Source organism: Triticum aestivum, chromosome 7D (genome assembly GCF_018294505.1).
Source record: "Triticum aestivum cultivar Chinese Spring chromosome 7D, IWGSC CS RefSeq v2.1, whole genome shotgun sequence".
NCBI classification, from domain to species: Eukaryota; Viridiplantae; Streptophyta; class Magnoliopsida; order Poales; family Poaceae; genus Triticum; species Triticum aestivum.
In genome coordinates this window covers 391,230,141-391,255,633 of record NC_057814.1, presented here as the reverse complement: position 1 = coordinate 391,255,633, position 25,493 = coordinate 391,230,141, and the positions used below count along the sequence as shown (strand labels likewise).

Sequence of the window (25,493 nt, the reverse complement as noted above, 5' to 3'; positions counted from 1 at the left end):
ATAGTGGTCCTGGGCTGGTGCGTAGGTCGGAATTTTTTTTGTTTTCTGCTGTGTTACCCTTCAGTGTGCAATGACAACGCTATCACAAATGATTTAACGGGAAAAACTATGTGATGTACCTATGAACGGAAACGTTTTCCTTGGAGCGACTATGTGGGATGTACATACGAACGAAAACGTTTAGCAGGGACTGACTGTGTGGGATGTACTTGCGACCGGAAACAATTTCGCCTGTATAATTGTATTTTTTAGCTCTACTGTACGTATTTCTGTATTTGAGCGCTCGCCGGTCACACACGACCTCATTTTGCCGAGCGGTGTGCCAGGAGGGCATATCCCCGACGGTTTGTGGGTCGTGTGGGAAGGACCCCCTTATCGCCCACACTCACTTGGCGAAGTTTCCAAATGCCGTCGCGGAAAGGGGTGAAAAACCGTTTGTATAGCACCGACGCGCACCAGTGATGAACAGGAACAAATCCTACAGAAATGTCATTCCGAAGCTTATGAAGGACATCATGCGGGAGATAGAACTACTCATAAGGCATTGCAATCAGGTTTTTATTGGCCTACGCTCTTCAAGGATGCCCGTAAGTTTGTTTTATCTTGTGATGAATGTCAAAGAATTGGTAATATCGGTAAGCGTCAGGAAATGCTTATGAATTATTCACTTGCTGTTGAACCATTTGATGTTTGGGGTTTTGATTATATGGGACCTTTTCCTTCCTCTAATGGGTATACTCATATTTTGGTTGCTGTTGATTATGTTACTAAGTGGGTAGAAGCTATTCCAACTAGAGTGCCGATCATAACACTTCCATTAAAATGCTTAAAGAAGTTATTTTCCCAAGGTTTGGAGTCCCTAGATATTTAATGACTGATGGTGGTTCACACTTTATTCATGGTGCTTTCCGTAAAATGCTTGCTAAATATGATGTCAACCATAGAATTGCATCACCCTCATCCTCAATATAGTGGTCAAGTTGAACTTAGCAATTGAGAAATAAAATTAATATTACAAAAAACTGTCCCGAAAGAATTGGTCTAAGAAATTAGATGATGCACTTTGGGCCTATAGAACAGCTTAAAAAAATCCCATGGTATGTCTCCTTATAAAATGGTTTATGGAAAAGCTTGTCATTTGCCTCTTGAGTTAGAACATAAAGCATATTGGGCAATTAAAGAACTTAACTATGACTTCAAACTTGCCGGTGAAAAGAGGTTATTTGATATTAGCTCACTAGATGAATGGAGAACCCAAGCTTATGAAAATGCCAAACTATTCAAAGAAAAAGTTAAAAGATGGCATGATAAAAGAACCCAAAAGCGGGAATTCAAAGTTGGAGAATATGTTCTTTTGTACAACTCTCATTTTAGATTCTTTGCAGGAAAACTTCTCTCCAGATGGTAAGGACCATATATTATTGAAGAGGTTTATCGTTCTGGAGCTATCAAAATAAATAATGCCAAAGGTACTAACCCGAAGGTGGTCAATGGGCAAAGAATTAAACACTATATCTCAGGTACGCCTATTAATGTTGAAAGCAATATTATTCAAACCATGACACCGGAGGAACACATAAAAGAAACCTTCCGGAACACTCCAGAATCGTGAAAAAAGAGGAGGTACGTGATACGGTAAGTAAATGGACTCCGAAAAATCCGCAAAAATATTTTCTGTCAGTTTTGGAATATTACAAAAAATTAGAAAAATAAGAAATAACCAGGAAGGCAACTGAGGAGGGCACAAGACACTAGGGCGCACCTGCCCTGCCTGGCGTGCCCAGGTGGGTTGTGCCCACCGCGGGAACTTTCCCGACTCCGTTTTCCCCTCATTTTGCTTGTTTCCCAAGATAAAAAATCTTTATATACCCCCAGAACGTATTGACCACCGTATCGCAGAGAAATCTTCTGTTCTTCTTTCTTGCTGTTTTTTGATAGATCTAGATCGCCATGGCCGCTCAGAGCTCCTCCAAGGACAAGTTCTTCAATAGGGTAATCAACCCCTACTTGTCAGAGGTGGTGAAGCACCCTCAAACCATCGAGATGCGTGAGGGGGTGCTTCACATCCGGGACGTTCAAGGGCCCAAGGGGAAGGGAACCGTGGAGGCCAGGCTCGATGCCATGGAGCAAGAGGTCTTCAAGTGCAAGGGGATGGTGGAGCGCGGACTCGATGCCAATCACCTCATGATTACGGATTTCACCCGTGATCTCAAGGTGGATGGCTGGTCCATGAAGGATGTCGTCTTCACCCTCAACGAGCAAATCAACTTTCTGCAAAGCCAAATCTATGATCTCCAAAACCAAGTCTTTGAATATGAGGCAAGGTTTAAAGGTATGAGTTTGGCTGTCAGTTGCAGGACTCGCGAGACTCATGCTTCCTCTTATGATGGTGAGCCACTACCATGGAAACCGGAGGATAAGAACACTCACACCTCATCTACACCACCACCACCTTCTTCACCACCAAAGGAGACTTGAGTTCATGCTATGGGCACTCCCCTTGGCTTGTGCCAAGCTTGGGGGAGGTGCCCCAGTATTGTATCACACCACCTTCTTTGTCTTTATTTATCTTATATCTCAATCTTTAGTTATCTTCTGAATTATTCAAATAAAAGTTTAGTTCGATATTTCTTCGAGTGTTTGCTTAGTGATCTATCTATCTATCTATGTAATCGTGTGCGAGACATATAATAAAGATTAGTTCGAGTTTTGCTTGCTTTACTTTTATGTTGCAATCAGAATAAAAGGAAATAATGAAAAAGATCATATGCTAATCTTATGGTAAGTAATGACATCACATAAAGAAAAGTACAAGTGGTAAAATTTGTTCAAAGTTGGCAAATACAGCATTGGTCAATGATGCAATTCATAAAAGAATTAATAAGGGAAGAGAAGATTCGCATGCAAATACACTATCTTGGACATCTTTTATGATTGTGAGCCCCCATCAAAATATTATATGCCAAAATTGTTGACATTGGACAAGGAAGACAACGTAATGATTTATGCTTGTTCATATTCACATAGAAGTTATATTGTCATAGATCCTTTAACATGTGGTGCTTGCTCAATATCTTTGCTAGCCAAAAACTCCGCACTAAGTAGAGATACTAATTATGCATCCAAAAACCCTTAAACCCAAAATCTTGTTTTGAGAGTCCACCATACCTACCTATGGACTGAGTAAGATCCTTCAAGTAAGTTGTCATCGGTGCAATAAGGCAACAAAAATTGCTTCTAAAAGTGTTGGATCATTTAGTGTAAGAGAAAATTGAGCGTTGTACGAACTTGTGATGGCAAAGTAATAAAGGCAACAGACTGCATAGTAAAGGTTGCTATCATAAGGGGCAATAAAACGTGACATTCTTTTGCATTAAGAGATTGAGCATACAAACCAAAAAGTGCATGACAACCTCTGCTTCCCTCTGCGAAGGGCCTATCTTTCACTTTTATGTATTTACATTTATGCAAGAGTCAAAGTATTCTTCCCTATTCCTTTTTTATTTTCTCTTTTTGCAAGCATCATGTGATGAGGAAAGATCTAGGCACATATATCCAGTTGGATATGGGTGAGCATGAGTTATTATTGTTGACATCACCCTTGCAGTGAATACATTGGGAGGCGAAAACTATAAGCCCCTATCTTTCTATGTGCCCGGTTGAAACTTTTTGCTTATGTGTATGAGGTGAGTGTTAGCAATCATAGAAGATTATATGATGGTTGAGTGTGTGGACTTGCCAAAAGGCTCCGATATGAGACCCTTCCTGAAAAGATGATGAATTGTAGTTGCAAAAGTTGACTGAGAACAGATTTTGTTGGTTTTCAATAGAGTTTATGCTTTTACTTCGATGTTGTGATGAATTATTACTGGTTCATGAGAAGTTATATGATAAAGTTTTGTGATAAAGTTCTATGATGAAGTTTGTTGTTGTTATAATAATAAGCATGATGCTTCTATGTCTGTATTCTGTTTTTATTGACACCTCTCTCTCTCTAAGCATGTGGACATGTTTTTCGATTCCGGTTCTCGCTTGAGGACAAGCGAGGTCTAAGCTTGGGGGGGTTGATACGTCCATTTTGCATCATGTTTTCCTACTGTTATTTACAATGTTTCTATGCATAATAATGCTTTATGGAGTAATTCTAATGTCTTTTCTCTCATAATATGCAAGGTTTACACAAAGAGGGAGAATGCCGGCAACTGGAATTCTGGACCTGAAAAAGCTATGTCAGAGTTACCTATTCTGCACATCTCCAAATGAGCTAAAAAATTTATGAAGAATTGTTTTGGAATATATAACAAATACTGGAGAAAATAACTACCGAAGGGGGCCCATATGGTGAGCACAAGACACCAAGGCGCCAGGCCCCCCAGGCGCGCCCTGGTGGGTTGTTCCCAGCACGGCCCACCTCCGGTGCCCATCTTCTGGTATATAGGTCATTTTGACCTAGAAAAAAATCAAGGGATGACTTTCGGGACGGAGCACCGCCGTCTCGAGGCGAAACTTGGGCAGGAGCACTTTTGCCTTCCGGCGGAGCGATTCCGACGGGGGAACCTCCCTCCCGGAGGGGGAAATCATCGCCATTGTCATCACCAAAAACTCTCCCATCTTTGGGAGGGCAATCTCCATAAACATCTTCAACAACACCATCTCCTCTCAAACCCTAGTTCATCTCTTGTGTTCAATCTTTGTACCGGAACCTCAGATTGGTACCTGTGGGTGACTAGTAGTGTTGATTACATCTTGTAGTTGATTACTATATGGTTTATTTGGTGGAAGATTATATGTGGAGATCCATTACGCTACTTAATACCCCTCTGATCTTGAGCATGATTATCATTTGTGAGTAGTTACTTTTGTTCTTGAGGTCACGGGAGAAATCTTGTTGCAAGTAATCATGTGAACTTGATATGTGTTCGATATTTTGATGAAATGTATGTTGTGATTCCCTTAGTGGTGTGATGTGAACATCGACTACACGGCGCTTCACCATCTTTGGGCCTAAGGGAATGCATTGTGGAGTAGTTATTAGATTATGGGTTGCTAGAGTACAGAAGCTTAAAGCCTAGTTTATGCGCTACTTCGCAAGGGACTGATTTGGATCCAAAAGTTTAATGCTATGGTTAGATTCGATCTTAAAACTTTTCTCATAGTTGCGGATGCTTGCAAGGGGGTTAATCATAAGTAGGAGGTTTGTTCAAGTAAGAACAACACCTAAGCACCGACCCACCCACATATCAAAGTAGCGAACACGAATCAAACCAATTTGATGAAAGTGACTAGATGAAATTCCCGTGTATCCTCAAGAACGCTTTGCTTATTATAAGAGACTGTTTTGGCCTGTCCTTTGCCACAAAAGGATTGGGCTACCTTGCTGCACTTTATTTACCGTTACCGTTACTTGCTCGTTACAAATTATCTTGCTATCAAACTACCTGTTACCGACAATTTCAGTGCTTGCAGAAAATACCTTGCTGAAAACCACTTGTCATTTCCTTCTGCTCCTCGTTGGGTTCGACACTCTTACTTATCGAAAGGACTATGATTGATCCCCTATACCTGTGGGTCATCATTCACGCACTCGTTTGGCTAACTACTTTGGCAGTTTCTCCTTTCTTTCATTGGCAGAACCTACCAAGTATGAAGAATCCATGAATGATCCAGATTGGATGAATGCTATGCAAGAGGAGTTGGTGCAATTCGAACTGAATGATGTGTGGGAATTGGTTGACAAAACGAATCCTAAGAAGCACAATATCATTGGCACAAAATGGGTTTTCCGCAATAAACAATATGAAAATGGCATTGTGGTGAGAAACAAAGCATGTCTCGTTGCTCAAGGGTACACACAAGTAGAAGGTATTGATTTCGGTGAAACATATGCTCATGTTGCACGCCTTGAGGCAATTCACATTCTTACTGCTTATGCAAATTACAATGATATCTTTCTTTATCAAATGGATGTAAAAAGGGCTTTCCTCAATGGTGAAATTGATGAGGAAGTATATGTTAGACAGCCACCTGGCTTTGAACATCCTGAGTTTCCTAACAAAGTTTTCATGTTGAAAAAGGCTCTATATGGGTTGAAGCAAGCCCCTCGAGCATGGTATGACACCTTGAAGAAGTTTTTGCTCGACAAAGGATTCAAGCCAGGATCCACTGATCCCACACTTTTCACTCGTGCTATTGATAATGATCTATTTGTATGTCAAATCTATGTGGATGATATTATCTTTGGATGTACTAACAATGCTTGCAACTTAGAGTTTAGGAAAATGATGTCCGAGAAATATCAAATGTCTATGATGGGTGAACTTAAGTACTTTCTCGGACTGCAAATACGTCAACAGGCAAATGGAATTTCCATATCTCAGGAGAAATATATTAAAGAATGCCCGAAGAAGTTCAAAATGCAAGATTCCAAAATGAAGGGCTACAAAACACCTATGCCCACGAATGGTAAGCTAGATGCAGATGTGTACGGTAAGGATTACGATCAGAAGGCTTATCGTTCGATGATTGGTTCTCTTCTTTACCTATGTGCGTTCATATATGATATTATGTTTAGTGTTTGCATGTGTGTCCGCTATCAAGTTGCACCAAAAGAATCGCATCACCAAGCGGTCAAGCGTATTCAGAGATATTTGGCTCACACCCCCACCTGAGGTTTATGGTATCCTAAGGGGGCACATTTTGATCTCATTGGATATCCAGACTCGGATTACGCAGGTGACTTGGTTGATAGGAAATCTACTTCGGGGACATGCCATTTCCTCGGTAGATCATTGGTATGTTGGTCATCAAGGAAGCAGAATTGTGTATCACTTTCCATGGCTGAGGCCGAATATATTGATGTTGGCGCTTGTTGCACTCAGTTATTATGGATGAAGCAGACTCTGAAGGATTATGGCATCAAGGTCAAGAAGATTCCTTTATATTGTGACAATGAGAGTGCTATCGAAACTGCACATAATCTAGTGCAACATTCTCGCACGAAGCATATTGCCATCAGACATCATTTCATTCGCGATCATGTTGCTCGAGAGGATATTATCATCAATCATGTCAAGATCGAAGACAATCTCGCTGATATTTTCACCAAGCCTCTCGATGAGAAAAGATTCTGTTTGTTACAGTGTGAGCTAAATATCCTGGACTTCGCAAACATGCAGTAAGCTGGACTCGGCACCCGTGCTAACACTTCCATATCTTAGAAGGAATGGGTGCATAACACTCGAAGAGTTTGAAAATTTCGACAAAGTGAAATTTTGTTTCCGAGAGTGAATACATTAACGAAGAACTAGACTAACCGGGTGCCATGATAATTGTGCGACACTCGGGGTCATACAGTTCTTATACGGTGGGTCACGCCACCACATTTTTCTTTCGTTGAGTTACTGTTCGATCGAAAGATTTTGTGTTTGTCCGAACGCATTTCTCTCATAGCTATTCATTCGAGTGCTTGTGTTTATTGTCTGAGTGAAATGCCTAGGACCCTGTTTTCTCTCTGCTCTATCTTTTACAATCTATGATGTTCCATTATAAATGCTCAATTTCATCTGGTACCGAAACTTTATCTGGTGTCCTTGACCACAATGAAGATTAGGTCCGAACTTTAATCTATTTTGGCGAAAGCTGACCAAAATTTGGGGTTTCCCGCCCAAGTCAAGACCATGATCTTTTATGATGGTTTCCACGTGCAATCCATCAACTACCACTCCATCCTGTCCGTTGAATCACAATAGTCTCTATATAGTGGTCGTTCGATCGGATTCACTCCGTGCGGTTATTTCCCTTCGCATATAAAACCGCGCCACCCCCTCTTCCTCGTCCACTTCTCTTCCTCCTCGCAATTGTTTCCTCCGAAACCCTCGCTGCAGTGCTCCACCTTGAGCTCGACGCCGATGATCCCTTTGCCGCTTCACTGTCGGAAAGCGGTCACCAGAGTCCTTCCTCGCCGCCGCGGGACATCTTATTACCCGCGTCGCCGTAGCCGCCGCACATCACCAAGCTAGGGTATGTGTAGCGTGAACTCGTTCTTCAGTTCTTCTCGTTCGAGTTCGTCTGCGGTTATTATTCTCCAATTTTACCGCATATCATAGATCTTTACTGCTTAGGTAACTTGTGCGGATGTGGTTTGTAGTTTTTCCTCGCATCCGAAAAATTTCAGATCTAGGGTTTGTGTTATGTCTCGCACGAATGGAATGGTTAGCACGCTGACTAGTATATTCTTCGGACCTACTAGTTCGTTATATACATTTCTTTCATTCGAAACATTTCTCAAAGTCTGCATCTAATTCTTCTTCAACACATTTTCGCTCGAAAAATCTTCGAAGTGAGCATTTGTAACCCTGTCCCCATTTTCCATCGCATATATTCTCATTCACAGGTATATGCAATCTGTTGAAGATTCTTCTCGACCAATGAGCATGGCTGATGAAAAAGAGGTAATCTTGGGTACAGCAGATGTGTCAAAGACTCTGAATGCAAAGGGCCCAATGGTAGACCCATCAACCAGCAAAAGAAAGAGACCCGAGCAAAATGCAGATGAGCAAGAAGAAGATGCGCCGAAGAAAAAGAAAGGTGGCAGACAACCATACGCAAATTCAGCTCAATACATCTCTCATGATGATTATAACACTGTTCTAGGAGAGTCAAAACGAGAAAGAGACAAGCGTTTGCAAAAGATTCGACGCCACTTGGTGCGCAAGTGGTTTAACTATGAAATGATTCATCCTCGGTCGCGAAGAACTTTGCTTTCCATCCTCCTTGGGGTGACTGTCGTGAAATTGGTCTCATTCGAGCAAGTGATCCCCAGGAGAGACCACCGCCTCCACCAACTGCTCATGAGGCATCTCTTCGGACTCCCGACTCCTATCCTGATGAAAAGGCTAAGTGTCAGAAGAATGATGAAAAGAGAGCCAAGAAGGCAGAAAAAGAAAGAGCTCGTGAAGAAGCAAATCGTTGGCTTCTCAAAGATGAAGTTGAGAAGAAAAAGGCCGAAGGAAAATCAGAAGGACGCTCTAAGCGCAAACATGATCCCAGTGCGAAGAAAAAGAGCGCTCCGAAGAAGAGGCCGGCTGAACCAACTGATAGAAATGCTGAAAGCAATTCTTCCGATGCAGATGATCCTCCACCCACAAGGGATGAAGTTGAAGCTTCTCACTCCGAACAAGTGAACATCACAACTTCTACAGTGCTGCCTGATCTTCGAGCTCGTGCAGCTCCAATAGCACCTCCTAAGAAGATCATCTTGAAAAGAAAGACCCCACATACAACTGTCACCATGAAGGATTTTGTGAATATAACTCCTCATCCTGAAGCAATCAACCTAGAGGATTTGGTAGTTGATGCCCTTGTCAGCACAGCCAAGTTAGGCGAACAAATTGCAAAGCCTAAAGTGAAGCAAATCAAGGCTCCTTCTGCCGAGTCGAGTGCTCCTCAAGCTGATGCTCTAAAAGAAAAGGCTGCTTAGTTTGCTCCCACTTTGACTCAACCATTGGTTTCTATGCCTCCAACCGAGCAAGTTCCTATGCAACTAGCTCCAGTTCCACAGACTGATGTACAATCTGATGCTCCACATTATTACAATCATGTATTCATCATGGAGCAGCTTGACAAGTTCGTAGAAAATCCATTCGATGGTGAAGTGGCATCTTTGCCAATTCCATCTGAAATCATTTCCTAGTCATCTGATGTTGTTCGAGATATGAAAGAATATTATGTTGAAATCAACAACCTCACCGCCGAACTCAATGATCTTGACAGTCGAATGAAAGCTACATCTTCCAAGTTTGTCATTACGCAACTTGAAGAATCATACATGGATGTCAATCGAGCTTTGACTATCCTTCGCAACAGAAGATTGGGTTTTCACTCAGATCTGGATAATATTGTTCGCAAGATTTGCATTGAGCATCAAGCTCAACGGTTATAATGATCTTGTCAAGGGACATATTGTTCAAACTACTCAGCAGACCAAGAAGAGGCGAAAGAAAACTGTGATGAAAAATGCTCCTCCTATTACGATAGGAATGTCAATTGATCATGCTGAAGCACAGCCTCAGAAGGAAAGAACTCTTGAGCCAGCAATTCCTTCGCAACCCACTGCTCAAACTACTAATGTACCTCTCTCACCAAGGTTAACTGAACCAGTGCATGTGGCCTCCCCTGTTAGAGCTGTTATTCCACCACAGCAAGTTGTTTTCTGAAGAAGGTGAAATCCTTCGCTCCGAACCCCAAGGTTCACCCGCTCGTGCATCACCGAATGTTTCGGCTCCTCCAACTGAACAGCAACGCCAGATTCTCGAAGATCAATATCAACCACCTCCAGTGCATACTGAAAAGGAATCTTCTCTGATGCCCCCTTTTTCTGCAACCCCAACTGTTGTGCCATCTGCTCCATCTCAACTGCAATTGTCAATCGACACAGAACGAAGAATTTTAGATGATGTTCCGACTATAAATAGATTTGTTTCTGGTCGTCATACATACTCCGTAGTATATGAAGATGAAGTACTTTCAGTCGAAGATGAACTCAAATATCCATATCCTCGTGAACAACTACCAGTGTTCTTGACTGGTGTTGGTGCCAAAGGGCCACTTTTCAATCGGAATACACAACCCCAATTCTTTCAAGAAAGTTCGTATAAAGGGCCACACACCTTTGAATCGCCTCGTTTCTAGACAAAAGAACGGGGAATCTATTATTCTCGGATTCTTTATGACAGCCGAAAGATATTTCCTCATGAGTTCCCGGACTTCTCGGCTATGAAGAGTGTTGGTTGCTTTGATCAGATATTGCAAGATCTAGAAGATTTTTGCCTCACGAATGTCTTTGCATTCGAGCATCCGTGGAACAGAGAAATCATACTTCAGTTCTATGCAACACTGTACATCTCTGGTGATGAGTCTGACAGTTCTAAATGGATCATGGAGTGGATGACCGAAGGGAAAAGAATTAAATGATCTACAGATTTTGTCTCACATTTTCATTTCCCTCGGTTCGAGCATGGCAAAACGGAAATTAGAGTGCACAATATTGATGTTATTTCGGATGAAATCTTTCAGTGCACCATGGATAAGGAAAAGATTCGTGACTACAATGGTCCCCGCAAGCTAGAGCACTTAACATTCGAGAATCAGACTATATATCATCTGCTCACTTACACCATTTGCCCTCTGGCTGGGATGAATTCAGAAAATGTCATTTCAAATGCTCTTCAAAACGCTATATATGCAATCTCCGAGCGATATGTCTTTGATGTTGAGGATATGTTTCTGCGTATCTTAAAGGACTCTGCCCAGCATCCGAAAACCATCAAAGTCTATGGTCCATGGATTCAGAAAGTTGTTGATCATGCCATGCATACAGAGTACTTGGCAAAAGTGAGTCACAAAAGCTTCGTTCCTCCAGTACGTGATACCATGCAAGTCTTGGAAGATATCTCTTCAGGTAAATCGCCAGACTCAAGCCATCAAGGTTATCACAAAACATTCGATGGGCCACGTCTGCCTCAGCGTGAGCAAACGATATTTCATCAACCCCCATCGCAGCTTGAAGTCAGTCTGTGCACACAACAGCTACTGCTACAACATATGGATGAGGATCGCCGAGAGAAAGAACATCTTGACGCCGAGCTAAATGCCATCAACAACTGAACCAAAGTAGTGCATATGATTGCGGCTGAGAATAAGAAGCGTCTCTGGAAACTGCTTCGCAAGTTCTTCACCGAAAAACAACTCATGCACATCGATCTCAAAGAACTTTATGATTTTATTGACAAAGGATTTTCTAATGAAGATTTCCAAGATCACATTGATCCACCTCTGTTTGCTCGTGAGCCAACAACTGATTTACTTCATCTTAAGCTTCGCAAAATACTCGAAAAATCTGAAGCTACCTCACCAACGGAGAAGCCAACAGAAGGAAATGTGCTTTCTCGTGCTACTCAAGTGGTTGATCCCAATGTGCCTTCATCATCTCAGCCTCAAGCTGCTATTCCTGAAGAAAAATTTGTTGCCGTTGAAGATGACGTTGAGCCAGTCACTTCCAAATCTGAAGTCTCTTCTGACAGTTCTTCTGGAGATGCCACTGAGTGAATCAAGTTCACAGCTTTTGCACTCATGTTATTCGCCACCTTTTTTACACTAGTTGACAAAAGGGGGAGAATTACATCGAGTTTCGATAGATTTGCCTTTTGCGTTCCGTTGATTTGGTTTCGCGTGTTATTTGAATCTTATGCTTCAAAGACTATCTGTGCTACGATGTAAAACTTCTGTGCTGTAATGTTAATGACCCCGCCTGCTACACTATTTCTCTCGAAGCATTTGTTTTGCAGGTGGAATTATTATCAGAAGTTGTGAATGATTGCACTACAATCTTGATGGATTATATATTATCAGTGTGAATCATTATCTCGAATGATTGAAATTTTCTCTATATACTCCAATGAATTGCAGGAGATTTTATCTCATATCTATAACCCTGCATACATCTAGGGGGAGTATGTTTCATCATCGAGCCAAGTAACGCTAATTCACTCTTGTTCGAATTACTTTTCACTTATCTATCTTCACTTCGATGATTATCTGTTTTGTCAACAACCGTCCAAAAAGGGGGAGATTGTTGGTGCAATGATAGGCCCCTTATGTTTTGGAGTTTGTTGACATAAACAGTATGGGACTTATGTGTTTGCTACTGCACACAGAGTAACAGGCCCCTGAGATCACAACGAGTTTGATGCATACGACGAAGGTAATCTCCCTGCGGTGCAGCAAAGGTTATCACCGAAGATTATGATAACAAGAGTGACCCCTAAAAATTGCTGAAGTAAATCAATTGATTCAGTGTCTGTCCGAGGGAAATGACTGCGTTCGAGGAGATTGAAGACGAAGTTAACACGTAGCCTTTATTTCGTTGTTCTTCTTCTCTTTATTGAGTCATAGGACCATCGTACTATTAAGAGGGGTGTAGCGTTCGAAACTTTTATTCTCTGATGCTAAACCCAAATCCTATGAAAGCTGCGAGAGAAATCTCTTTGTGTTCCGAGCAAATACTTGTCAGCAAGAGACCGTGATCTTCTTCGCTGCGAGAGATTTGTCCCTGACCAAGGAATTAACATTACTTGTTCCTCAAGTAACGTTACCGTTGCTCCAGAATCCGACCGTTGTGAACGTGTCGGTTGGCCATTGGCTGGACCGCGTGTCCAAAATGGTCATTTCCCACCAGGGAAGGCTGCGCCTATAAGTAGCCACCCCGCACCGGCTTTGTCCGGTGGCTGCTCCATTTGATTCTGGGAAGATTGTTGAGCAACCCCCTCTCTGAGCGATTTGAGGTTAAAATTCACCGATAGAAAACCCCTAGAGCCGAAGAATTAGATAGTGGTTCAACATCACTCGAATCTAAGTCTAGTACGCTCCGCCTATTACTCTTGAGAGCTGCAAACTCTCTAGACGGTTAGGTGTCAATTTCTTCAGAGACCAAGAGTGATTGTGGTTCTCGAAGAAGAAGTCTGTAAAGGTTCGGGGATTGCCTCAAGTCTCTACCACGAGTAATCGACATTGGTTGACGAACCAATTGTCGAGGAGAATAGGGTGAAGAGAGTTTATCTTCCATGTTAAGTCACAACCTCTCCAACCAGACGTAGTCCTTGTGCAGAAGGACAAACTGGTCGAACAAATACCCTGTCGCCATCGAGCACCATTGGTCACCTCTGCTACCCACATTTACATTCGATCTGCTTTTTCGTTTATGTAAATTGTCTCGATGCATGTTTTAGTTTCCATTCGGTACTTAGTTTTAGCTCGCTGTAGTTTGTTTGTCATTTGCTCCGCTGCTGGATTCTGAGAGTTTTGAGATTTCCGAAGAAATTTTAAAACTCCCATTCACCCTCCTCCGATAGACATACTTCGTTCCTACATGAATTAAGGCGAACACATATACTCCCTCTGTAAACTAATATAATACCTTTTAGAAATACATGTAATTTTTAATAAGTCTATTTTATGAGTTTAAGGGCATCTCCAACGCCGACCTTCAAATCTTCCGCAATCGTCCAAACCGTAGAAGCTATTCAACAGTCTGTGGACGAATACGGGAGAAAATTTGCGGTTTGCTGAAGATGCCCTAAGCAAGCGCGGTGTAGTTGACACGTAAAATAAACTCTCCTTGTGGAGCCGCCGGAGATGTTCCAAGGCGCAGATGGCCTTTGGAGAAGACGTAGAACGCAGGCCAATTCTATGTAGAAAAGAAGCGTAAAGTATTTATTTCCTTTTAGGGGAGAGGAAGCGGAAACCTAGAATTACGTCTTCAATTCATTGGGTAAACATCACGTATCCCTCCCTTTTACTGGCAGGGTAAAAACACATGGTATCTACCATACCGTCCTACACACGTCTTTTCTATTTTGTTTTCATCATCATATTATTCCAGGAGCACCGAAGAAGCCAGCGGCATTGCCAAACGAACAAGACGAGGCAGCGAGCGGCGGATTTGCGTCCCCAGCGGTGAAGATCCCCGCGGGCACCGGCGGCCTCGTCACCCCACGCAGCGTCGCGCCGACGGCCTCCGGTAGCGCCATCATCAGGTTCGATTCGCTGTCCCCACCGGCGCCTGGCCTGATTTGGTGCGACGGCGGCGGCGGCTCGATTCGGTGCGGCGGCAGCTTGATTCGCGGAGACTGCGGCCCGATTGCGACGGCGTGCAGAGTCCCCGCTCAGCGTCGGCCGTGCGAGGGAGCGGCGAGGTGACGTGCAGCGGCGGTCTGCTCCGCGTCGCGCACGTGCAGTCACGCGGGGATCAGGTACCGGATTGCAGGTCAGGGCCCTTCCCCACTCTCTGCTTCGCCTCTTGATTTCTGACGTGGGGGTTGTGGATTCGGGAGGGGGGATTCCTGCGGCGGCGCGCGTATGTACGACCGTACGATGAACTCGTCCACCAACGGAGTTCTGTACATGATCGGTCCCCCGTCGCAGCGCTGCTTGCTTAGTTTCTTCATCCTTCGTAGCTTGGTGAAATCACGAAGGGCGCAGGGTTGGCTAGGCCCCTGCGATTTACGGTTGGTGGTGATTAATTAGGCAGCGTAGTTACAAGGGTTGATGAACAATTGGATCGTGGTATTTGCAGAGGTCATCCGTCTAGCATGTCTGTTGTTGCTTGCTAGCAATTTATGTGAGTATTTCATGGATATCTTGTTTTTTGTTCGCAATGGAGGCTATTTGCAACTTCTCAGTGCTAGTGGACTGATATGAATTAATTAAGTTATGGTGAAGGATTGCCATAGGGTAGGGTTTGAGCGTGGAGCGGTCATTTATCATATTTTAGCAACTGACTACCAATTCTGATGCTAACTCATGGCAAAAAAGAACCTCTGCTGCCAGAGCCTTGGGCTACGTTCTCTAAAACAAGGGTCTCATCTTGGAGTGAGATATTTTGTGGTTTACTAGTTATCAGTTGGTCCAATGTATCGCGATGGTACTATTTTAATTATGGAGCAATTGTTTCTGAATCAGTGGTAGCTTGCGAGAAGCTTTGATGTTGTGACTTTGTCTTCGGGTATGCTGGTCCAACTATCATCCTGACTTTGTGTTGTTTCTTGTATATGCTGGCAGGTAAGAGATCAGATAGTACAGGCTTGAAATATGACTATAGTCCTATTAGTTTTTAAAATGAGGATTACTAAACATAAGCTTGCTAGTTGTACCTCACATATTCGTGGTTCCCTTTGACTGGTCGCAAACAAATGGTTTCTCTTTAGGATTATGTGATGATTAATAACAGTCAAATGCTATGTGGTTCAGACCCCCATAATGATCTTTTTTGTGGGGATTTTTCTGGAGTGTGCATAATGTTTGACCCGCAACTTACAAAATAATTGGGAGCACTAATACCTGCGCCTTATGTCTCTGAGCTTCGGCCGTGAATTGTGATTCATGTTTTCTCATACATGTGTCACATGGACTGGTAGATTGTTTCGATGTGTGATGTATCATGTCTTGTTAGATCAGATGGTACATTGTGTCTTGCTGTAGTTTCTTACATTGCGTGCATCATTTTATTTCTTGAATTTGCCTGGTTGGTATGCATTATTAGATGTAAGTGATAGAGATGGACTATTTGTTATTGGTTGCATTTGATAATTCATGGCTGTAATATGCTATTTATTTGCAGACTGCAGTAACCTACAGATTTCTGTGGTGGCAATTTCTCGTTGCTTGTGTAACATTATTCTCTACAGAAGTAAAGAATATATGGGCTGACTTTGGCATTTCATGGGAGGTTTTGAAGATGATGAACCGCCATCAAAACGGGCAAGAGCATCCTCAGTAGAATCAGCAACTTTGTCAGACATCCCCTGTTATTCGAAACCCACTAATCCTTTGGGAGGTACAATGGCTAGACCTTTGACTTCCCAAGGGAAAGAAGTTATGGTTGGCTCTAAAGGTTTAATTAAGAGGGATGAATTTGTGAGGATAATCACAAAATCTCTGTATACTCTAGGATATGAAAAAACTGGAGCTGTTCTTGAGGAAGAATCAGGTATAACACTGCATTCCCCACCAGTGAATGTTTTCAGAAAGCAGGTGCTTGATGGGAATTGGGACAGTGCAGTAGTTACCTTGAACGCACTTGATCTTCTGGACGAAAACATTGTGAAGTCTGCAGTATTTTTGTTATTGGAGCAGAATTTTTTTGAACTTCTGAGAAATGGCAATGTCATGGGTGCTATGAAGACGCTGCAAAGTGAAATCTCCCCCCTTGGCATTAACAGAAAAAGAGTTCACGAAATGGCAAGTTGCTTAATTTCTTCTCCGCAAAACGTCTTGGTTGGTTTTTCAAAGCCTGGAATTGAATCTTCTAACTCACGGTTTAAGCTCCTAGAGGAATTGCAAAAGGTGCTCCCCCCTACCATTATGGTACCTGAGAGGAGGTTAGAGAATTTAGTTGAACAGGCACTTACTGTACAACGTGAAGCTTGTTATCTCCATAATTCTGTTGATGGCCTGTCACTCTATATCGATCATCACTGTGGGAGAGATCAGATACCATCTCAAGCGCTGCAGGTCAGAACTCATGCTGGTGCCCTATTTCAGTGCTTGCATAGTTGCATTTATTACATGTTATTTGCATAGAGTATTCTAAATCAAGGTTGCACACTTGTCGGTTGACTGGACTGGTCATGCACCAATAGAAGCAGTAGTGTCTTCTCTTTCGTTTACTGCCTACTAGTAATTGTGTGCGTGCACGCACGTCCAGTCTGGCAGTAATATTAATTGTGTGTAATGCAATTAATATGTTTCCAAATTATTGATATGTGATGGATGGCTCAGATCATTTGGATTCACCAAACTCGTGCTTTTATAAGTAGTACTCCCTCCGTCTCGGTTATAAACCGAGACGGAGGAAGTAGTAGATAGATAGATAGTAGAGTATGTGTCATTGCTTTTATTTGATGTCTCATTAGAAGTTCTTTTCTATTATCTTCCCTTTCTCTTTGGATTGTATATGTGCATGCAGCTGCGAGCGCGTATGTTTGACCACTTGTATACTTTGGTTTTGCTGTTGTTGGATAGTTGAAGTGTAAAACATAGTCATCTTAACCGAAGAAGCAAAAGTCCACTTTACTTACAATATATGCATAACATATAAGCCTCTCAACTCTTGAGCATCTCTATAGTGCCATCCCTCCCCCCCTTCTGGTCTTTCTATTCGAATATTTTTACAATATATGTTTAGGTTCCAAAGCGTACACACAAATTGAGATTGCATGAGGAAGTATTGGACTTGCTGTTTCTGTATGGACAACTGGCTGAGAAAGATAGATGTTAGCTGAGTGCGATTTTTCTATTCAGGGAAACATCCTATCAGCTGAGGGTCCTGATGTGCCTTTCATTCCTAGTGTAAAACAGTAAATGCCTGTTATGTTTTGTGTTGCATGATGACACACTGCATGCATATCTTACCACTTGTACTACTAAAGCAGAAAGTAAAATTATTGCAGGTTTTGTGTGCACACCGTGACGAAGTATGGTTTCTCCAATTTTCGAACAATGGGAAGTATTTAGCATCGGCATCAAATGATAAAACTGCAGTCATATGGAAGGTATCTATGCTTCTGACTTTTGACATTCTTAATTGGTGTTAACAGTGCAGTCACTTGCCCCTTACTTTCCAGTTTTGCACCCCATGTGAAAACTGGAAATTGCACTCTCATTCATGCTTGGCTGCTCACCTGCTATTTGTTCTGTCTGAAAAATTGTTGTCCAGAATATTTTGTTATTTGTGCAAATGAAAGTGAAAGATACAGGATTGCCTTTTTTACATGATTAGTTTCATCGGAGCCTATTTGTACAATGTTTGGCTTCAGCACCAAATAGATTTGATTAATATGTTTGTTAGTTTTACTCCATGATCGTGTGACCAGACACTTTTCTCTTGGCCTGTCACCGTTGAACATGGAAGTGTATTTCTTCTGGTTACACTTCAATGAACAACTCCACAACCCTAGAGCTTTGGTCTCTATGCATGTGAGGAATGGTTAGCTTATCTGAAAGGTGTTCTGATTTTTTTTGGTGGTCACACACTTATTGTCGCTCCTTATTTTAAAATGTCAAAACTTATCTGCATAAAATTTCCATTATTTCCTTCAACACTTGAACCCATTCGAGACCCAGATGAACATGAACCCGATTTTCTGTTTTCCTCTTCCGCATTGTTCCAGGAAGCTAGCTGCATTCCACGCGTATGTGTGTTTACTGATAATGATGGTGAAGGTTACATTTTCACGATCACCTCGATAGTTGATGCAGCACAAAACAGTCTTCTCCTTGCTTGCAGTAATGTGAGTATTCGTTATCCTAGGTTGATGAAGATGGAGAACTATTGCTGAAGCATACATTGACTGGTCATGAGAAACCAGTGATGATGGTTGCATGGAGCCCTGATGATTGCCAGCTTCTCACATGTGGAATGGAAGAAGTCATCCGGCGCTGGGATGTTGAATCTGGCGAATGTATTCATGTTTATGAAAAATCTGGCGTTGGTCTGTTGTCATGTGGTTGGTTTCCAGATGGAAAGCAAATATTGTCTGGTTTAAATGATCAAAGCCTTTGCTTGTGGGATTTAGATGGAAAACAAGCAGATTGCTGGGAAGGGCAGAGGTCAACGAAAACATCTGATTTTGCTGTCTCAAAAGATGGCAAACTTATAATAAGCACCAGTAGAGATTCCGCAATTCTGTTATTCAATAGGGACACAAAACAGGAGAGGCTGATTGAAGAGGAGCATACAGTCACTTCATTTTCTCTTTCGGAAGATGGTGATTTCTTGCTTGTAAATCTTATAAATGAGCAGATTCATTTGTGGAACATAAGGACTGATCCCATTCGAGTTAAACGGTACACTGGCCATAAGCGCAGCCGGTTTGTGATAAGGTCATGTTTCGGTGGATCTGAGCAGGCTTTTATTGCCAGTGGAAGCGAAGACGCAAAGGTATGATATATTGACTGTGGATGCAAATAAATCAATAAATTATGTTGTCCGCATCATTTCTATTATTTATTACTCCATCCCATAATATAAGATGTTATTACAACCAATATGTGAGTGTTGTTATGACACTTACATTATGGGACCGAGGGAGTAGCTTCCAGATAAATGCTACTCCCTCCGTTCCTAAATATAAGTCTTTTTAGAGATTCCACAATATGGACTACACATGGAGCAAAATGAGTGAATCTACACTCTAAAGTAGGTCTATATACATCGGTATGTAGTTCGTATTGAAATCACTAAAAAGACTTATATTTAGGAATGGAGGGAGTAGATTCCAGAAACTTTGAAGTTATATTTGCTATCTTGCAAGCCAATGTTACTGGAGAACCTAGTGACTGAACTGGAAAAGCTGCCTTCTACTGTATATCTAATAAAGCATAACAGTATATACAACATTTGTGACATTTTCAGTGTCATTGGTTCAGTTTGACAACTCCGTGTCATGCAATTTTCTTAATTTGCCAGGTCTATATCTGGCACAGAGCTAGTGGAGATGTTATCGAGACCCTGTCTGGCCACTCGGGTGCGGTCAACTGCGTAAGCTGGAACCCTACAAATCCACATATGCTTGCATCTGCAAGCGATGATCATACCATTCGCATATGGGGGCTAAAGAAAGCCACCGTGAAGCGAAGGGACGCAGGCAGCAGCAGCGGCAGTAATGGGATCCACATGAACGGCAGCGCCAACGGCAACGGTTTCGTTCACCAGTGCAACGGGAGCCGCAGCAAGTGACAATGACATGCAGCGCTTTGCTTTCCTTCCTCCAGGAAGAACACCCTAGTCCAGCACCGGTGTAGCGGGGGAGCGGAAAACCTGCTTGGTTTTATGCACCGCCTCCCTTGTTCCATCGTGTGTCACAATTGTCACATTTATTTCTCAATTCAAAGATGGACACAAATTCAAATATTGTTTGGCGCTTAAATTAGCTTTCTTTCCTCTAATTTTGTGATGGTCGTGATGGCACCGTAGTGATGAATCCATTTCATATTTTCCCTGATTTCCTCAATTCAATGTCAAACGAAAATAAATTATGAAATGTGCACCTGGGCACATCTTGCGAAATACGGGAAATCATAGGAATTCACAGGAACACTGTCCTGGGAAATTCATTGCCAATGCCAAACCAAAATGCGACGAGAGCAGATCGACAGAATTTTATGGGGCGTAGTACGCGGCCATCGGCTTATCTTTTTAAAGACTCGTTGGGTCGTGAGCCATCAGGCGGCTGACCGGCGTCGACCACCACTGCAACTGTGCTAATGTTGCAGAAACATTTGCAATATAGATTGTGTTGCAGCTCAACAGAGATCATGTTGCATAAGCGTCTCAAAGTTTTTTTTGCCACAAATCATGTTGCCATTTTTTTTGCAACAGAGATATTGTTGCGAAACGACTACACTTTTTTTTTGCAACAAAGACCATGTTACAGAACTTTTTTGTAACAAAAATCATGTTGCAAGAACTGTTTTCGTGGCGGCGCGATTGTTGTGGCTAAGCTCAAGGAGCGGCTGCCATGGACGTCGTTCCTCCTTCAGGACACTGGCGGTGTTGGACGGCGGGGGACCCCACCTTCGCAGTTTGCTTCGTTTGGCGGTGTAGTTAGTTGTGCACCGTGCCACTCCGTCGAGCGCGGCAGCGACCGCAAACCCCGTCGTGCTTCCTCGCTGTTGGCTACCGAGGCGCCAACCGTCGTTGTCCACATTTCCCCTGCTTCCACGACAAAGACGCAACCCAAATTAGCGCATGATCTCACAACAACGTACAAGAACACCGATAAGAGATCGCGGGAGTAAGGCTTTGTTCTGCAAGAATCGAAGGGGGTTTCTAAGGAAGAAGATGACTCGGTGGTGGAGAACATGTGAATGATGTTTTGCTGGGTTAAGGATGGGTGGGCCCCGCATGGGACACGTGTCACGTGCTAGCGGCGGCGGACCCCCATGCTGGATCAAATGGAAACATGTTTGTTTCATCGCAGGTAATGGAATCAGGTGGGTCAGCTTGGCGGCCGCATGCAGCGAATGGATCTTGGCAGCTGAATGCAGCGAATCATATATTTTGGAAAGAAGAGAGTTGGGAGCTTCATAGGCTGGAGCACCCCACAGTATCGCATCAAGATGCATGAGCAGCAATAGTAGGTGCCCATGCCGGCGATGATGGTCCCGATGGATGGCAGCAACGGCGAGCTAGAGATGGAGACTTTGCTCAAGGTGCCGGCCTACATCTTTGGGGTTAACAGGCCGAGCATGGCGCGGAAGGTCGTGCTCACCAACGGTACACGGCATAGCGGCAACCCTTATCCACTCATGGACCTATCTGACTCCATCTCTTCTTCCGCCATGGATCGGAGCTCGACCATGCCCGCTGGTGCCTTCGCAGTTGTAGTAGAAACTAGAGAGAGGGAGCGAGGGGGTGCCTGTGTCGGACGATGTCCTGACCAACGCGGGTTCCATCATCGTCGACGAGGTAACGTGGTTCTTAGTCGTGCTCAACCAAACTGAAGGAGAGAGACCAACAATGATGAATCTGGTTGAGAAAGGAAGCGTTTTACTGAGGGAGATGGGCGTAATCAGATTTTGCCAGGGACGTTATCTGATTACACAGGATCTGGTTTTGGCTAAGCTCAACCAAACAAAAACTAACGTAATTAGGCCTACCGTTATCGGGTTACGTTGCAAATCCCTGAACCAAAGACCTACTAATCCATCGGATAAATGCCTCCGCATAACCCTTCAACCCTGACTTTTATTGATAAGACGAATGTCTACTATGCATGGTTAACAAGCGTTTCCTGAAACATCTATACCTTCTCATGAGCCTTCTGGACAAGATCCTGAGCGCTTCTTCCGATGGACTTAAGCTCTTAGGTACTTCTTCCGTCCCATAATATAAGATCGTTTTCGATACTACACTGTAGTGTCCAAAACGGTTTTCTATATTATAAGACGGTGGAAGTAGTATATAGTGAATTTAAGGAATAGCATTGTACGGAGCCACCCACCTCAATGGTGATTTTCTTTCTTTCTTGATTCTTGAGGCTACCTCAATGCGTCCCAAAAAAAAGCTATTGTGCATGCGAAGACCCAGTTTTTTTTTTTTTCGAACACCCAGCTGACACGCAAGAGAGGGGGGCAGCTAAAGGGAAAAGGAAAGCAGAGTTACCTCGAATGCCTTCAGCCCAATACGCCCATAGCCTGTGGGCCTTCGAGCGGCTAACAAGCTCAGGCCCATATTCTCGAAGCTACCTTCCTAGGGTTTCGCTTCTTGTAACCCCCCAGTGCGCCCCCCTTTCTCCCACTTCCCCCACTCCCCACCACAAGACCGCCGCCGCCGCAGGAGGAGGAGGAGAAGCAGCAGGCGCGAGAAGGAGATCTCGCGAGGAGGCGACCGACCATGAGGGCCAAGGTAACCTCCCAATCCACACGCTCTAGTCCCCGGACACCTATCCTGTTCCTCCCGTAGATCCATGCGACGACCGCCATAGCTTTGTTCCTTCGTTCGTTCTTTGCCGAGCGGGGGCTATGATTACAAAGAGAGAGGCCCGAGTGGCTCGAATTCCTGGGAAACCCTAGCGAGCCGGCAGATCTCGCCGTCTCGCGCTCGTGCCCCCCGTTGCTGCTGCGGCTGCGATGGGGCGAGCGACTCTAGCCGGTCCGGGATGGAACGCGAGGTGCCGCCCGACGACGCCTGCGGCGGCGGCGATGGCGATGGCGGGGCATGTTTTGTCTCGTGTGACCTTAGATCGATTGATGTATCGTATGGGCTTAGGTATCTCGTGTTCCGGTTCTCCCGTACCGTGCTCGTCGTGCTTGCGCGCCCGTGCGTGGGTCGTCTGTCTCATTTGGGTTTCCCTGCCACGGTGAAGGTCGAATACACTTGATATGAGCCCTCGGATGTTGAATTAACAATTTGCTGAAGTACTCTGATGGTGTTCGATTATGTACTATGGTGATTGGCCCTTTCTGGTCGCCATATTGGTTCAAAACCTGCGAATTTCTTCTTCGGTTATGATGATTTAAGTAATAAGATGAATTGTCTTATCTGGCTGTAGTACCACATGTTTAATGTGTGTTGTAGACTCGTTAAATTTTGGATGTTGCAGACAATCTGTTTGTCTGCTCGCTATTGAACATTCCTTTTGGCCTTAGCAAATGATACTGAACATAGTTGCCAGCATCCAAGTAGATGAACGGTATTAGATAATTGACTAGCTCGTATGTTGAACGGAACTGGCTCCTCTACCGTGCTGAAGGCACGGCAGGGAGCTACAGTAGCCGCGCAGGGGGATTCAGAGAAGGCGCTGCAGGGTCCTGTAGCAATATGCACCGTAGCAGAGTTCATGTAGTAAATATGTACTGTAGCGGACCTCCTGTAGCACCATACTGTTCGCGAGTTCCTGTAGCGCGCAGTGAAAAATCACAGAGGCAATGCAGGCTACTGTAGCTCCCCTACCGTGCCTTCATCACTGAAAAGCGTTTTATTCTTGTATCTATCCAGTAGTTTGCTGGAAGCGTGAAGTGCTTATATGTTTGCTGTTTCTCTATTGAATAATTTATGTAATCATGTATCCTTCTTAACTTGGCTTATCTCTTGATTCAGTGGAAGAAGAAGCGCATGAGGAGGCTGAAGAGGAAGCGCCGAAAGATGAGGCAGCGATCCAAGTAGGCTGATGGAGGTGGTGATGGCGTGCTGTAGCTTGCAATGTGTGTCTTTCGCTGCGGCTGACTGCAGGCATACTTGCTTGGCATTTTGGCGCCATTCTTCTCATCTGTCAACTTCGCTTATTCCAGAAACCTGCACTTTAGTAGGCCTGTTATCGATGCTTTTAGTTGTATCAGGAGTTTTGCTATCATGACCAATCTATCGAACCGTATGAACTCTGTTTTGGAGCTTTATTTGCTGCTAATACTCGGCCATCAAGTACTTCATGCTTTTGCTTGTATCAACATTATTGTCTGAATGCTCTTATCTGCTGCGTGTAGAGTTTGATTTGCTGGGTGATGCTACCTGCTTCTTGATGGTTTAGGATTAGGATTTTGATCCCGGATGGCAGCCTGGTCTGAATGTGTGGACATGGATACATTCTGCTTTGGATGCTATAAGTCCTGCTTCTTGATTGCTTAGGATTGGGATTTTGATCCTGGATGACTGCCTGGTCTGAATGTGTGGACATGGATACATCCTGCTTTGGATGCTACAAGTCCTGCTTCTTGATTGTTTAGGATTAGGATTTAGATTCCGCATGGCACTGAATGTGATGACGTGGATACAGTTATTTCTTTGGATGCTGCAAATAAATCATTTTGGGTGTCCTGAGCATGCAACATTTCAGATGGGCTACATCAAAATGAGTGAATCTATGCTCTAAACTATGTCTAGATACGTTTGTATGTACTCTGTCCAGCGAAGAGTAAATGAGTAGTCTATGCTCTAAACTTTGTTTAAACTTTTTTTCTATGTATGTTTGTATGTACTCCGTCCAGCGAAGAGTGTACATTTGCCTTCAAAATTTATTCATAGAAGCGTGTATTTCTATATTTTCAATGCTTTAAAAGTTGTCCACAAAAGAGTGTATTTCTGTATTTCTATATTTTCAATGCACTTTTAAGTATAATTTCTTTTATCCTCACATGGTAAAAGACCAATAACATTCTACACATGGTCTTCATTTACAACATGTTTGGCTAGAATTTTCTTCATTTACAACGTGTTTGGCTAGAGTGAGGAAAGGAAATGGGAGTTCAGCAGGTGATTAGACGTGGGAAGTTGAATTTTAGTCTCAATCTATGTTTGAATTTTAGTCTCAATCTATGTTTGGTGTGTGATTGAAATTAATAAAGGAAATTTGAGAAAAAATAACTTCACACGTGAATTAACAAGTGGAGGCTGGGAAGAGATACGTGGGAATTAACCTCCTTAATTTCTTTCCCCATTC

At 43.3% G+C, this 25,493-nt stretch overlaps 1 protein-coding gene and 1 long non-coding RNA gene across 2 annotated transcripts; both read left to right on the top strand.

The window, feature by feature from the left end:
* The first annotated feature begins 14,414 nt into the window (after window positions 1–14,414).
* On the top strand, window positions 14,415–20,502 carry LOC123164100 (WD repeat-containing protein 26 homolog). Its single transcript, XM_044581514.1, has 5 exons — window positions 14,415–14,821; window positions 16,175–17,067; window positions 18,006–18,107; window positions 18,866–19,495; window positions 20,024–20,502. The coding sequence occupies exons 2-5, from the start codon at window positions 16,276–16,278 to the stop codon at window positions 20,291–20,293; spliced, it is 1,794 nt and encodes a 597-aa protein (XP_044437449.1). The 5' UTR covers window positions 14,415–14,821; window positions 16,175–16,275; the 3' UTR covers window positions 20,294–20,502.
* A 2,190-nt stretch (window positions 20,503–22,692) lies between these two features.
* On the top strand, window positions 22,693–24,504 carry LOC123166458 (uncharacterized). Its single transcript, XR_006483555.1, has 2 exons — window positions 22,693–22,963; window positions 24,158–24,504. It is a non-coding gene; the product is annotated as an uncharacterized lncRNA (long non-coding RNA).
* The last annotated feature ends 989 nt before the right edge of the window (window positions 24,505–25,493 follow it).